A 10,914-nucleotide genomic window follows, 5' to 3' on the forward strand; every position below is an offset into this window, starting at 1 on the left:
TTATGGCATGGGAATCATATGTCACAAAAGCTATAGAAAAAAACTTCAGGCCTCAGTTTGCATGGTGGTCCAACCAACGCTTTTATCTCCCCTTCATTCAGATAAATCCCAAGGCTCGGGAGCAGTGAGAGAGACTGAGTCATGCTGCAACCAACCAAATCATTAAGGAGTTTCAGGTGAGCTTGAGATCAGGGTTAGCTTAAGCTCCAACACAGAGAAAGACAGGTAAAGACAAGACTGTGGAAACAGTGGCTTTTTCCAGGGACCATGGCAATGGGGGGGGGCACACAAGTCTGGCTATGGTGCTCAGGGGCCTTTCCACAAGGGGGTCCCATTCTGGAGAAAAACCACCCAGGCCCTGTATTCAACACAAGAAGAGCATGCGAAGCAGGTCAGAGGGGAGGAGGCAGAGGGGTAGAGGCAGCCTTCAGGAAGCTCTACAGGTGACAAGGTAGCCAGCTCTTTGTCCATCCTCTGTGAACCAGCCTTCTCTACCTCGAGGATATGTGTTTAATGAACAATCTAGACCCACATTTAAATAAAGAATAGCAACCAAGACTCTTCACCACATAAGGAAATCAAAGGCACGAAAGAAAAGAAAATGCTGAACACATGACAATGCACACTTTGAGGAGGTGAAGAGTGAGTCTTCTCTAAAATAAGAAGAGGATGCCCTTAAACCAGTAAGAGGCGGCAGGAAGGGAGGGATGAGAAGGAGGAAGGGGAGGAAAAGAAGAAAGAGAAACTTCCAGAGTTTCTGGACACTAAAAGGATGACACTCTTCATAAAAAGAAACTCAGTAGACAGTCTACATAATCAGCTGAGAATGGGCTGAAGCTAAAATGGTGACCGTTGGGCCAGGGACAGAATGACCAAAACACAGCAGGGCCAAAAATGAACCTGAGAAGAGCCTGAGACCCCAACAGGATGAATCCAGGAGACCCAGGCTCTGTGATCCCAACCAGAGCACAGAAAAAGAGAACCCCAGGGACCAAAGGAAATCATCAAGTAGGAATAAGAATAGACACTCCCATGACTTTGATATCAGGCAGTGAAAGCATCGCAATAATCCTGGGGTTTGGGGGAAGTAGGGCTTGGCAGGGGGCCTGGTGACTTGAATGACCTACCTGGAGGAGAAAATAGGACCAGGGTCTAGAAAAACAAAAGGGCATCAGACGAAGCAGCAAACCTACTCAAATATGAGCCACATCAGGTGCCATCATCCACCAAACGTAGAGGGAAAGCGACTTTGCACTGAGACTCACTGTGCACCCGCCAGCAGAGAGTTGCTTTAAACAATAGGAATGCAGAAAGTTTATCATGAAGCTTGTGTTCAGCAGTCTCCAACAAAATGAAACACTTTTCAAGTGACCACAGAAAATTCACAGATACCCATCAAGGCACCTGTTCAGAAGAGAAGACTGTAAATCCACAGGTAGACTCCAACAGGGCATTGTGCGAGGACAACACTGTCAGTAACCATTGCTGTGATGTGGACATCATCCACTTGGAAGAGTTCAAGTCTATCCTACAAGTTTTTGTTTTGTGACGCAAGTTACACTGGGTATTTTACACTACTTATACGAATAATGCTGACAACAGGCTATACATAAACCAAGAAGGTTTGGAAAAGTTTCCTAACAAAAATTTACATCCACAGATGTATGGGATACACAGCAAAATAAAGCAGTCAACTCCACAAGCAAGAAGAAGATGCTAAAATTAAATTTTAAAGGGTAAAAGGAAACAACATTAAAAAATTTTAAAGTAAAATTAATAAACAATGAAACAAAGACTGGTCCTTTAAAAGTATCAATAAACTTTAAAAGCTATGGAAAATCTAATACAAATAAATAAGCTTGAACAATAAAAAATAAATAGGCTCACTCATCCAGACACTGCTGTTTTTAAGTATAATGAACTAATATGGGTATATTCACCCTATAATTTGAAACTGTAAATGAAATGTACCAAGTTCTAAAAAATATAAACTACCTACCCTAATTACATGAAAATTTGAATGCAATGATGTTCAGGAAAAATTGAAAGGGTATTTAAAGATCCTATTCTTTAAAAGGTACCGATTCAGATGGTTTTAAAGGTATATACACCAGCCTTCGGCGTAAAGACCTTTCCTGTGATAGTGAAAACATCTGAGGCATAGAGTATATCAGAAGTCTTCTAAATTTATCTGATAACATTGGCAAGCCCTGATGTCAAAAACAGAAATGAGAGAGATGGGAAGGGAAAGAGGAAAGGAGGCAGGAAGAGAGAGGGAGGGAAGGAGGGAGGGAGGCACGGAGGGAGGCACTGGGGAGGGAATAAGAGAAACTATTTGAAAGAAAAGTAAACCATTAAATATGCCCATTATAGAAAACCATATGGAAGGTCCTCAAAAACTAAAAATAGAGCCATCCTATGATCCAGAAATCCCTCTTCTGGGTATTTATGCAGCAGAAAAGAAATCAGTCTGTGGAAGAGATATTTACACCCCCGTGTTCATTGCAGCACTAGTGACAATAGCCAAGCTATGGAATCAACCTAAGTGTCCACCAATAAATAGATGGATGAAGAAATTGTGACCTATATACACAGTGGAATACCTTTTTATATTAGTTTGGTTTAGTATATTATTTTATTTAATTTATTGTTTTAAAAAGTAGGATTTATTAAGAGGACAGAAATGCCCCCACAGTGGGAGGAGACCTGAGAGGGTTGCCCACAAGTGGAATATGATTCAGTCATAAGCAAGAATGAAATCTTGTCATTTGAGGCAACATGAATGCAATAGAGGATATTAGGGTGAGTGAAATAAACCAGACACAGAAAGAAAAACACTGCACAATCACGCTGACATGTAAAATGAAAAAAGTCAAGGCCATAAAAGCAGAGCATGGAATGTTGTTTATCCCAGCCTGGGGTGAAGACAATAGAGAGATGTTGAGGAAAGGGTACAGACCTTCAGTTATGCAGGATGGCTAAGTTCTGGAAATGTAAGGAACCACACAGTGAGTTTACTACAATCCAATATACAGCATACAGCAGGATAATACTGTATTGTATTCTGCAAATTTGCTAATAGTACAGCTTACGTGTTCTCACCACAAAAGAAAAACCAACTATGTGAAGTGGTGTGTATGTTAATTAGCTTGATGGTGGTGACAATTTCACAATGTACATGTCACCAAACCATCATATTGTACTCCTTAGAGCTCTATAATCTGATTTTTTCAATAATACCTCCATAAAGCTAGGGAAAATATTTATGAGCCATTATCAAGTAGATATGGATCTTGGAATATGTCAGAAAATGATATCATCTACTCCACTAATAAATAGAAGCAGAAAAGCCATTAAACTCTCAGTAGATTAGAACACAGACACATGCCCAAAAATCAACTCATTCTTTTCTTAAAAACTCAAGGCAAGTCAACATTCCTGGTGACCTCGGTAGAAAGAAGTTGCCTACACAAGGTCAAGACCATGCTATAAACCAGTGACTACCAGCTCAGCATGAGTCACAGAAGGAACTTCTTTCACCTCAGACACAAGACCAGCAGTGCAGTTGTACCCTCATCCAGTGCTGAGCGGGGCTCACAGCCCACAAGGGAAGAGAGTAAAATAAACTGAAAGTACACATTGTGGAATGGAATAAATAAAACACAAGTCACTTGCAGAGGACTGGCATCCAGCCACCCTCCGCACTAGGTTTGCATCATCTTCCAGGTCCATGCCCACCAGGACCTAGCCTGCTCATCTTTGCATGTCCACTCTCCATCTGAAGCTAGAGAGCTTTTGTGTGTTTTCAAATTTCATTGATCATGTGATCATCAGGGGCCCCGCCCTGCCAGTTCCCAACCAAAGCTACATGATCCAAAAGGAATTGTCCCCAGTGAGGGTGGGGCCTAGATGGGGAGCTGGCACTGAGACCCTGGAGGAATCATGGGAGGAGTCTTTGAGAATACTCTGTCCAGAGCTGGCAAGACCAGTGGCCATGGAGAAGGGAGGTAATAAGGTGACGCGTAACAGTTGAGAAGAGAGAAAGAAGTCACCATGCCCATTCCATGAAGGGGATCCCAGGAACAGCAGTGGGGAAAAGTAAAGAAAATTATAATACAAGCCCTAGAGATTGTCCCAGGAGCCACCATCGGGATTCCCACATCCCACTGACCTCAGGACAACATCCCCAACCCATGTCCCACTCACAAAACACACATGTTCCTGGGAGCCATGAAAAAAGCACAGCCCTCTACAGTCAGGAGAGAAAAAAGTCAGAATCCATGTATTCTCAGGCTGACCACCAGCCACTACCCTCTTTCAGAGGTCACTTATCTCCCCTCAGCACTTCTGCATTTGTATAATGTGCTCTAACTTACCCTTCACAGTGTGTCTGATCTGCAGAATTCACACTTGACCATGCACATCTGTCATCCTAGCCAGACCAGCATTCCTGCGGTTTCCTAAAAGTGACACTGGTTCCTTCACTCTGAAGGGTGGATTAAGCACATGGTTCTGAAACAACTTCTATAATACTCACCAGAGAATGTTAAAAAAAATTATAGAAAAAGAAAAACAATACACTCTAAAAACAAACAAGGGAGGCTCAGTGGGGTCCCATTTATGCTTCTGGAAAAGAGATGCACATGGAAACTGATGCGTGTTAAATTGGAGCAAAAACCCAAGCACAAGGATAAAGCAACTCAGTCTTTTATCAGCAGAGTGAGTGGAGAATGTATTTCATTCATCACAGTATTAAATCAACAGTCACAGAGGAAAGAGAAGATGAATTTTAACAATGCAACAACATTCCTGACATGAGTCTTTACATCCAAAGGCTGAATGTGCTCTAACCACAGAAAGTAAAAAAATACATAAGCCTAGAATGTAAAACATGGCATTTTGGAACAAGAAAACACACACACACACGCACACACAACATTCCTAAAGAGGTAAATAAATGTTTTAAAATAGAGACAAACTGTTAAAAAGATATAAGATCAACATCAGCAACACCAAGATGACACCAAAATGGAGGGCATGTTCATTGGTTTGGGGAAATGCTTCATTAAAACCAGAATTCTATACCCAGCCAAACTGTCACATATGCATGATGGTAGGGTTGACCCATTTTCACACATTCAAGAGTCTTAAAATGCATATCTTCGTGTCACCACATAAGAAAATGTATTTGATCATTCATTGTGACATCACAACAATGGAAAAAACCAAGATTAAGCTTCAAATCTGCAAAGAGAGGCACCTGAGTGCATCATAGTAAAACAAGAGATCTAAAAAGAGAAAGCCTGAATCCAATGGATGTTGAGTCTCATGTCTTCTCTTTACAGGCACAAGTGACTTAGGTGGGACCCATAGCTCCTGATACCTACTCCTCTGTGCCAGCTGATTTTATAAGAAGTGCACATTTTGCTTCATGTTTATGTTTTAAAATGCTCAAAGTCATAAAAATATTTCATTCCATCCAAACACAGGATTGATGGAACCAAAATTTTTCCTTTGGTGTTTTCATCCCTGAAAATTCAACTCAGGACAAGCCTGTCTCAAATATTTTCCACATCTTTTCTGGGGTCAAAACAAGAAGAGATGAGGAAACAAAGTCCTGTAACCTACACACAAGTTTAATGGAACACACCATGTCCATCTGCTCCAGCACTTACACTGACCCTTGGCAGGTGGACAACTGTCCAGAGAGCTGCTGCGAGCCCCTCTGCTGTGCCCCCAACTGCTGCTCCCTAGCCCCCTGCCTGAGCCTGGTTTGCACCCCAGTGAGCTGTGTGTCCAGCACCTACCAGTCAGTCTACATCAGCTCCTGCACACCCTTGTGTTGCCAGCAATCTAGCTGCCAACCGGCTTGCTGCATCTCCTCTCCCTGCCAGCAGGGCTGCTGTGTGCCTGTCTGCTGCAAACCTGTGTGTTCTGGGGCTTCCTCTTCATGCTGCCAGCAGTCTAGCTGCCAGCCTTCCTGCTGTACCTGTTCTCCCTGCCAGCAACCCTGCTGCAAGCCCATCTGCTGCAAGACTGTGTGCTGCAAGCCCATCTGCTGTGTGACCTTCTGCTCTGGTGCTTCCTCTTTGTGCTGCCAGCAGTCTAGCTGCCAGCCAACTTGCTGCCCCTCCTCCTGTGTGTCCCTCCTCTGTAACCCTGTGTGCAGACCCACCTGCTGTGTGCCTGTCCCCTCCTGCTGTGCCCCCGCCTCCTCCTGTCAGCCCAGCTGCTGCTGCCCGGCCTCCTGTGTATCCCTTGTCTACTACCCCGTATGCTCCCACCCAGCCTGTTGAGGCCTCTCCCTGCAGAAGCCCTGCTGCTGACAGTTCTGTCTCCATCTACCCATCCTGTGTCTTGCCTCTCAGACAGGGCTTCCACTCTCAGCAGCCTCTGGTGGCCTCAGACCCACCCTCTTTCTTTCTGTGACCCCATGTGGCAGCCTGAAGGCACTGTGCATGTAACATGCCATACTTCTTCCCACCCCCCAGGAAGAGGTGACCCACAAGTCCCTTTGTGGGTGACCTGGGGACTCCAGCACTCCCTTCTTGGGCATGGCTGCATCCTGTGTAAAAGATCAATTGCTATAATCAATACATAATTTGTGGCAGGACATGTGAGCTGGTGCGTATTTGCTGCTCCTCCTCTGACCCTGTGACAGCCCCCGATCTGGGAACCAGATTTGCAGGATTTGAAAGCACAGATGATCTGTCCACTTCCCTTCCCATGGCCTGAGACCAAGCCTGGGATAGGCCTCCAGGCTGGACAGGGGAGAGAGGCTTGGGTTCCAAGTGGACCCCACGCCACCTGCCCATGTCTATCCCCTCCCATCCAGGGGGACAGTGAGCTGGGAAGAAGCAGAAACTCTGTCCAGTTGGGACCTGAGAGCTCATTCCTGCAGTCAGCACCTGCATCCCCCACGTGGCCTCCTTCCTTCTGCAGCCGCTTTGATGCCCGGACAGAAGCAGGGCCACCATCAAGACTGGCGTAGACCCTTTCTCTGTGCACAGGGGGCTCCTCCTGTGTCCCAAAGGGGTCTAACAAAGCAGATTCTCAGAGTGGACCATTCCTTCCCAAGGAGTCAAGATGAAAGATGTCACAGTCCAAGGGATAGGGCCCCACTGTGCGGGACACTGTCAGCAAGGTCTTGTGGCTTTGCGCCAAACTCTCTGTGAGCTGTCTTGTGTTCCTTCAAAAAAAGTAATCTTGGAGCGCTAACCCCTAATGTCTCTAGATGTGACCTTGTTTGGAAATAGGACCTTTGCCGATGTAATCACGTGAAAGTTGTTAGTAAGGAGCCCTGATCCAGTACAACTGATGTCCTTATCAAAGGGGAGATCTGGACGCAGGGACACAGGGAGATACCACATGACCATGGAGGCAAAGATCGGGTGATACTTCTATAAGCCAAGAAGCGCCAAAAGTCCAAGAAACCCACCAGATACCAGGAAAGAGGCCAACGAGATATTGTCCCTCACAGCCTTAGAAAAAACCAACCCTGCTGACACCTTACTGTCAAACCTCCAGAAACATGAAACATAAGCTTCTGTTAGAGCAGCATAAACTTACTTTTGGTGGTCTGTGTTGTGGCAGGAGACCCTGGATGTTAACACACCCTCCAACTCTGGCCCCAAACAAGGGTGGAGAGTCCATGGAAGGGAGGCTGGAGGTTGGGTAAAGATTTTCTAGAAAGGAGGGCCTGGGGCCTGGGACTTCCTTCAGGCTTGGAGAGAGGGCACCTTGGAGATCCCTGGAAATGGGACAACAAGGCCCTGGGTCTGATGCAGCCGAGAAGTATGAGGCCAGAGTCTGTGCCAGATGCTCTGGGAGAAAGGCAAGGGCAAAACTTGCTGACAGTTCCCCAGGGTGTGGGCTCCTGGGAGAGAGTTCCAGGAGTGAGCTTAAGGCCTGGCAAGGGGAGCCCAGAGGCAGGACAGTCTTCAGCAGGTGGAGGCTGGACTAGGGCCTCCTCCTGGCTGGAGAAGCTGAGGGCAAGAGTTCTTGCAGTGGATGGGCCATGAGAGGTAGAGTGACACCCAGGCACCTAAAGGCAGAAGAAAAGCCCAGTCGCCACAGCCTTGCCAAGGGAACGTCTCTCTCCTCCCCTTTTCTTCTTCTTGTCATTCCTTCCCCAGGCAGGAGTGGCTTTGTGTATAATGCATGTGCCGCCTCCACTTGCAAATATCTCCCTGGATGGGAGCAGTTTACTAAGGAGACTTAACACTGAAGTGGCCAAAAATGGGGGTTTTCAGACATTAAGGCATGCCACCCATCCCTAGACAGCTCACAGCTAAGCAAAACCGAGGAGGTAGAAACACCAGGCTGTGAGACAGAGAAGCTATGCAAGGGTCCTGTGGCCACAGACTCAGTGACTTCAAACAACACAATTTTTTTTTTGGAGTCGAAGTCTCACTCTGTCGCTCAGGCTGGAGTGCAGTGGCACACTCACAGCCACCGCAGCCTTGACCCGCTGGGCTCAGGTGATCCTTCCACCTCAGCCTTCCAAGCAGCTGGAACCACAGACATGCACCTCCATGCCTGGCTGATTTTTTTTAAATTTATTGTAGAGATGAGATCTCACCATGTTGCTCAGGTTTATCTCAAACCTGTGGGCTCAGGCAATCCTCTTGCCTCTGCTTCCCAAAGTGCTGGGATTACAGGCGTGAGACACTGTGCCCGGCTGATTTGGGTTTGTAATATATATATATAATTCAGTCAATTCTAGCTAAAATACAAACATTAAAAATCTAACCCTAACCTCATTTGAAGCTGAAGGGGGAGAGGAGGGAGAAAATAGGTTTTTAAAATTAAACTGCTATAGAAACTGCTTTACCCAAAATTTTGGTTCACAACCTTCACTGGATTACCCATTAAATAAAGTTTAGCCATGTGACTAGGTCACAGTTTTGTCAGAAATGTAATTTGGATCCAACTTGGATCCAATTATCCATTATTCAAATTAATGAATTTGTGGTCCTAGCTCATGACCAAAATTCTAAAATGAAAGTTATAAGATCTTTATCTGTGTGTATATGTGCTTAGATGTGTCTACATATTTGTATATGTATTATGTTATATGCTGTGTCTACATGGTACCAAACTGACGTATAAATAAATGAGCACTCCAAAATTTGTAAGCCTAAATATTTTCCAAGTTCACATGAATTATGCAAATCTTTAACAAATAAGCTGGTTTTAAAATTTTTGGTAAAATTGAAATTAAAATATCTTCAAAATTGTCATCATATAGTTTTGCCTGGATTAATGAGTGAGACCATTTTACATTTGTCTCTGTTAAATATGTTAAGAAGTCAGGTTGTGACATGAAGGTTATAAAACTGTATACCTAGCTAAAACAAAATGACCTTTGTGCATATTTTAAGTAAGAGCAATTTAATATTGTTGACTTAATAAAACAGGTGTATCTTCTGAGTTATCAGCAAAATACCCATATATTTAACTTTTATTTTCCTGATAGTCACAGGTTATAAAAATGGCTGACAAGGAATAACTTAGAATGATAACTAGCTTTTTCTAATACCTCAGTTTTTATTGGTAAACGAGGTAAAGAGAAAAAGTAATAAATTAAGTAAACATAAATGAAATAAATATCTACAAATGAACTTTTTTATAATTTGAATCTTAAAGTTGTATTAAATTCAATAATAGATACTCATTAAATGTTGGAATTATTTCCAATTTTAAAAAATAAGAAAGCTTGTTTCTAAAAATTATAAAGTGTCTCTTATCTGTAAAATACTGACATGTGACAGATAATTCAAGGTTTCTTGCTTCCTAGGTTTTCCCTAAAATTTAAGGACTAAAATATTTAATTAATATATATAAGTATATATATATAAACTGTGCCAAAAAATAAGATGTGTGTTAATAACAAAAAATTATCAGAAAAGTATAACAATGTGCTTTTTACTGAGAAAAATAATAATTTAATCTAATTCAGAGATTATTTAAGTTATTTTTAAAATATAGATTTAGGATGGAAACACGAAACAGGTTAAAAAGAAACCAGTAAGTCGGAGTGAGAGATGTGAAAAAAGATATAGGTATGAGGTCTACTTCACACCAAGCACTGTAATAATAAGTATTTTACATAGGTTATCTCATGCATCTTTCATGCATTCGGTGTGGCTGATACTCCGTTTGTACAGATGTACAATTAGAAAGTCATAGAAGTTTTGCATAATGTATGTATTTGTTGCATGAACAAATGACTTCTTGTATAGATTATTCTGTGGCATAGGTTGGTTAACTATCTGTAAAGGGCAGATAGCAAATATTTTAGGCTTTACATGTTATGGTCTGTTCCATACCTACTCAGTTCCACCATTATAATATGACAAGCCATAAGCAATGCAGAAACAAATGGCATGCTGTATTCCAATAAAAGTTTATATACAAGGGGCCAGGCTCAGTGGTTCAGCCTGTAATCCCAGCACTTTGGGAGGCGGAGGCGAGTGGATTGCCTTAGCCCGTGGGTTCAAGACCAGCCCAGGCAACTTGGCAAGACCTTGTCTCTACAATTAATAAAAAATTAGCTGGGCATGGCAATGTATGCCTGTAGTTCCAGCTACTTGGAAGGCTGAGGTGGAAGGATCACCAGAGCCCAGTAGGTCGACTCTGGGGTAGCTGTGAGTGTGCCACTGCACTCCAGTCTAGGCAACAGAGTGAGACTCAAACTCAAAAAAGAAAAGAAAAGAAAAGAAAAAAACCAGCTTATATACAAAAACAGGCAGCAGGTCAATACTTTAAAGTTTTCCTGTGCAAATAAAAAAAAAAATCTCGCCGGGCTCGGTGGCTAAGTCTGTAATCCCACGCCTTTGGGAGGCTGAGGTGAGTGAATTGCCTGAGCCGGCGGGTTCGAGACCCGCCTGGGCAGCGAGACCTCATCTCTAC

The 10,914-nt window shown here is 43.4% G+C and overlaps 2 protein-coding genes across 2 annotated transcripts in view; one reads left to right on the top strand and one right to left on the bottom strand.

Annotated features, from left to right (window-relative positions):
• Positions 1 to 10,914, bottom strand: part of TSPEAR (thrombospondin type laminin G domain and EAR repeats) — a 201,016-nt gene that overhangs the window by 152,343 nt on the left and 37,759 nt on the right. The window lies entirely within an intron of this gene.
• Positions 5,640 to 6,991, top strand: LOC103263889 (keratin-associated protein 10-3-like). Its single transcript, XM_021714200.1, has 4 exons — positions 5,640 to 5,939; positions 6,021 to 6,272; positions 6,369 to 6,460; positions 6,943 to 6,991. The coding sequence occupies exons 1-4, from the start codon at positions 5,640 to 5,642 to the stop codon at positions 6,989 to 6,991; spliced, it is 693 nt and encodes a 230-aa protein (XP_021569875.1).

The sequence above is a fragment of the Carlito syrichta genome, unplaced genomic scaffold, assembly GCF_000164805.1.
Source record: "Carlito syrichta isolate Samal-C Ts95f unplaced genomic scaffold, Tarsius_syrichta-2.0.1 Scaffold305319, whole genome shotgun sequence".
In the NCBI taxonomy this organism is placed as follows: Eukaryota; Metazoa; Chordata; class Mammalia; order Primates; family Tarsiidae; genus Carlito; species Carlito syrichta.

Coding starts and splice junctions, on each gene's coding strand:
- LOC103263889 (XM_021714200.1), top strand. CDS start 5,640: ATGGAACACACCATGTCCATCTGCTCCAGCACTTACACTGACCCTTGG. Junction 5,940..6,020: donor GCAAACCTGTGTGTTCTGGG/GCTTCCTCTTCA, acceptor CCCTGCTGCAAG/CCCATCTGCTGCAAGACTGT. Junction 6,273..6,368: donor TATCCCTTGTCTACTACCCC/GTATGCTCCCAC, acceptor CTTGCCTCTCAG/ACAGGGCTTCCACTCTCAGC.